The sequence below is a fragment of the Cariama cristata genome, unplaced genomic scaffold (genome assembly GCF_000690535.1).
Source record: "Cariama cristata isolate BGI_N322 unplaced genomic scaffold, ASM69053v1 scaffold15119, whole genome shotgun sequence".
Classification (NCBI taxonomy): domain Eukaryota; kingdom Metazoa; phylum Chordata; class Aves; order Cariamiformes; family Cariamidae; genus Cariama; species Cariama cristata.
In genome coordinates, this window is record NW_009634148.1 from 27,397 (window position 1) to 30,845 (window position 3,449).

General features: G+C 45.4%; 1 protein-coding gene across 1 annotated transcript; it reads right to left on the reverse strand.

Moving 5' to 3' along the window:
* Positions 1–1,009: 1,009 nt before the first annotated feature.
* On the reverse strand, positions 1,010–3,029 carry LOC104166949 (fibroblast growth factor 4; the record flags this gene model as incomplete). The annotated part of the gene is made up of 2 exons (XM_009707056.1): positions 1,010–1,186; positions 2,926–3,029. Coding segments are annotated over 2 exons (281 nt in total), but the record flags the coding sequence as incomplete, so codon positions are not given.
* Positions 3,030–3,449: the final 420 nt, after the last annotated feature.

Genomic DNA, 3,449 nt, shown 5'->3' on the forward strand with positions numbered 1-3,449 from the left:
CCAGCAAACGCTTTTGCCTTTTAAAAACTTATGAGTATTATAGAGTTTCACCAATTTTGAAAAATGAAGGTAGTCTCCAAATGTGAAAGGGATTTTGAGTTGAATAAAATATAATTTGTTGACGGTAGGGTGTTTCACAGTGTACTCGTTGGGGGAGGGACAGACACCATTTTTTTTAGCCTAATGCTAGGCAATTGTATCAAATACAAACTTCTGTTAAGGGCCACAAACAATTGTATGCTCCTGTTTATCTAAATAAAAAAAAACCAAAACCCAATCCTACTGAGTTTATATAGGTGTTTATACCTCTCTACCGCCTGGCAGCTCTGAGAAGATGGACTGCAGGAAAGTTCAAAGTTCAGCACTGGCAGATCTAAAAACAGATTTGTGGGGTAGCTCTTCAGCCGCGCTTTCTGTACGGAGGTAAACCGATACTGTTCCAATTAAATAGCCCCGCCGCACAAAGGAGGTCAGGCATTGTGCGCGGCTCGGCGCTGGCATCCCACGGGGCACCTCCGCCACCGCTCCTTCTCAAGGCCAAGAGCTTCTTTGGGAGTCATGGGGGGGGTGGGAAAACACACGGAGGAGAACAAAGCCACCATAACAAACAAACAAGAACATGTACAACGATAGACACCGTCCAACACACAAACAGTGCAAAACATTGTAGTATAGGAATTGAATTTCACCTGGTTTAGGACACGGAGTAGCAGCACACCTGTGATAACTTAGAAACGAATTAAATAAACCACAAAGCAGAAGTCTTCTACTGTTGCACCATGAAATGAAATACCTTGGGTTGGAGGTTTGGTTTGTTTCCAGAAATTAAAAAAAAAATCAGAACTATAAATAAATTTTGTGGCAATATATACAGATTTAAATAATTAATTTAAATATCTTACACCTACTCTTGCATAAAACTCTCCAGTAAAAGTGCACCACGTTTCTTTTCCCCAAACGTGCTCTACGTCTCTTCCCCTGTGCTGAGGTAGGTCTGAAGGGAGATGTCTCAGATTCTAGGAAGAAAATGTGTCACTGTCATTGTGGGAGATACTTTATTGCCTTTCTTTGTTCTTCCATTTTTGCTCAGGGCTATGTACATCCCGGGATAAATCCTGGATTCATAAGCATTGTAGTTGTTTGGCAGGAGAATCTCTTTGAATTTGCACTCATCATTGAAATGGGTCTGAAATGAAAAGGAAGGAATGAGAGGGAAAGAATTTTAAACATCAGGTGTGGAAATATTCTTGCTACCAGGTGTAGAAGGTGTGCTGCGGGGAAATGTGCAGCTGACCCCCCCCCCCCAGTAATCTTTTGAAGTGGTCACCCAAACGAAGCTTCAAACAGGACACAGGATCATTAAGGATGCTGTGGCCAGGCCAGGCACGTACACCTAAGTGTGGGAAGGACACCCACAGCTATGTTTGCACCCTTGAGGGAGAGGGGCACATTTTAACAGAGCTGCAGTGGGGTAAGACCCAAGCCCAGTTCTGCTGCCCTGTTCGTCTGATTGCTCAGTGGTTGTCCCAGCAGCAATAAAGTGCCTGAGAGGCTTCTGAAAAACCTGAATGCTAGCACTTTCTCATGTCACTTGAGGAGAAAGAGACATTTTAAAGCCACTCAGCATGCACAGTATTTTCTGCTTCTTTAGTTTTAAAGTTGAAGGAAGGGTTTGGATTCACTCATGTTAATGGATCAGGAAAACAGAGCTGCCAAAAGCCACCCTTCCAGTGAAGAGGTTTCATTTGCAAGATAAGTACAAAGAGGGACAGGTGGTACAAGTGTGGTGTTATCTGGAGAGTAACAAATGAACTTGTCTCTTATTATCAGACAAAAGCCTAGAGTTCTGTAAGAGACATCTCAGCCTGCCAAGCTGAACACTGCACTGGGAATGACTTTATCCAGAACACCAAAGCAGCAGTCTTCCTAAGAAATGATGCAAAGGGAGGTCTTGCATTTCAGTGACTGATTCTGTCTGGCTTTTACATAGGTCAAAATCCTCTGTAACAGGATTGATGCCCTAGAAAATAATTCTGGATGCTTCATGTCTTCATGTGAAAATACCGTAGTTAACTTTGACATAGTTTAGCTCTTCCTCAGCCCAAGTTTCTTCAAAGCATACTTGAGAAACATGAAACAGAAAAGCCATGAGTAAGGAAGGAGACCCAGGATCACGGATTTGAAACTACGCTGGTCACAGCAACTTACATAGAGGTGAGGACAAAAGCAGGAGGACAGCTCAACGTGGACAAAGGCATGCACTGTTATTGTCCACCTCAAGTATATTTTATAAGGCACCTCTATCTTTTCCAAAGATTCAATGTGAAAAACCAGATCTGTATCGTCTCCTATTAGATCTGCCTTTTTATAAATGGAAGTCCAAACCCTGAGGATGCTGAACTGTCACAGGAACAGGCTCTGTGATCAAGAACATTAGCAAAGAGTGATCAATAGGTGTGTGACAGGCACTGATTCATCACATCATAAAGGGTCATTTATGGAGGCCTGGCCGATCACAAGTTCAAGTGCCCTCTGAAAGGTGGGGTGAGTGATTGCCATACCTGCTTAAGGCTGTTTGTACTTAAATACAAGATATGGGCTGAGGCTAGCTGGAGGTCTTGCCACACAAATGGCTACTCTGTTGATCTATGTGGTGGGCAAGATGGGTAGCCATGGTTGGGTGACTATAGTTTTTACGGGGGGATCGAGGAAGTGTAATGCAAAAGAGTGGGGTTTACTTCAAAAGCTCAGTAAGCAGGATATGTGGGCAGTACACCTTCTGTTGGCAAGGTAGCAAGGACTGCTCCGAGTTGCCTGACCCAGGAGTGGCAAGGATGGGGCTTGGGCAGCCTCTAGAGCCATGCACACCTCTCACCCCAGCTGACCATGGTTCCCTCCCCAGGCACACAATTGATGGCTACTTACAGATCCATAGAGTTTGCCTTTGCTATTCATGGCCACGAAGAGTCCACTTCTAACACCAAATATGCTCACCACTCCTCTTTCCACCGGGGAGATTTCCAGCAGACCTACAGAGGAGACACAGGAATCAGGGAGACAAGGGGCTGTGCCCTGAAGGAGTCTATGGTGTCAGTCCTGCGTTCACCGAAAGGCTTCCATCCCCAGTGTGGTGTGGAGCCCCATGCCCCGGTGCTGCTGTGGGTGGCCGCAGAACCCCAGCCTCACGCTCCACGTGCTGCCCCATGCCCCATGCTGGGACCTCTCTTCTTTTAGCTAAGTATCTATTTTTACTTTGCCCCAGGCATCCTCCTGTGTAGACGAGGTTAAAATAAGCCGGAGTGTGCTCAGGGCAAACGAAACACTTGTCATCATGCAGCTTATATCCCCCCTCCCACATCTTATTGTTTCAGTTGGATATCAGAGTCATGGGGCCACGGGGTTAAGTCCCCAGCAGATGTTTTTCAAGTTTGGGGGAGAGTTGGGCTCTC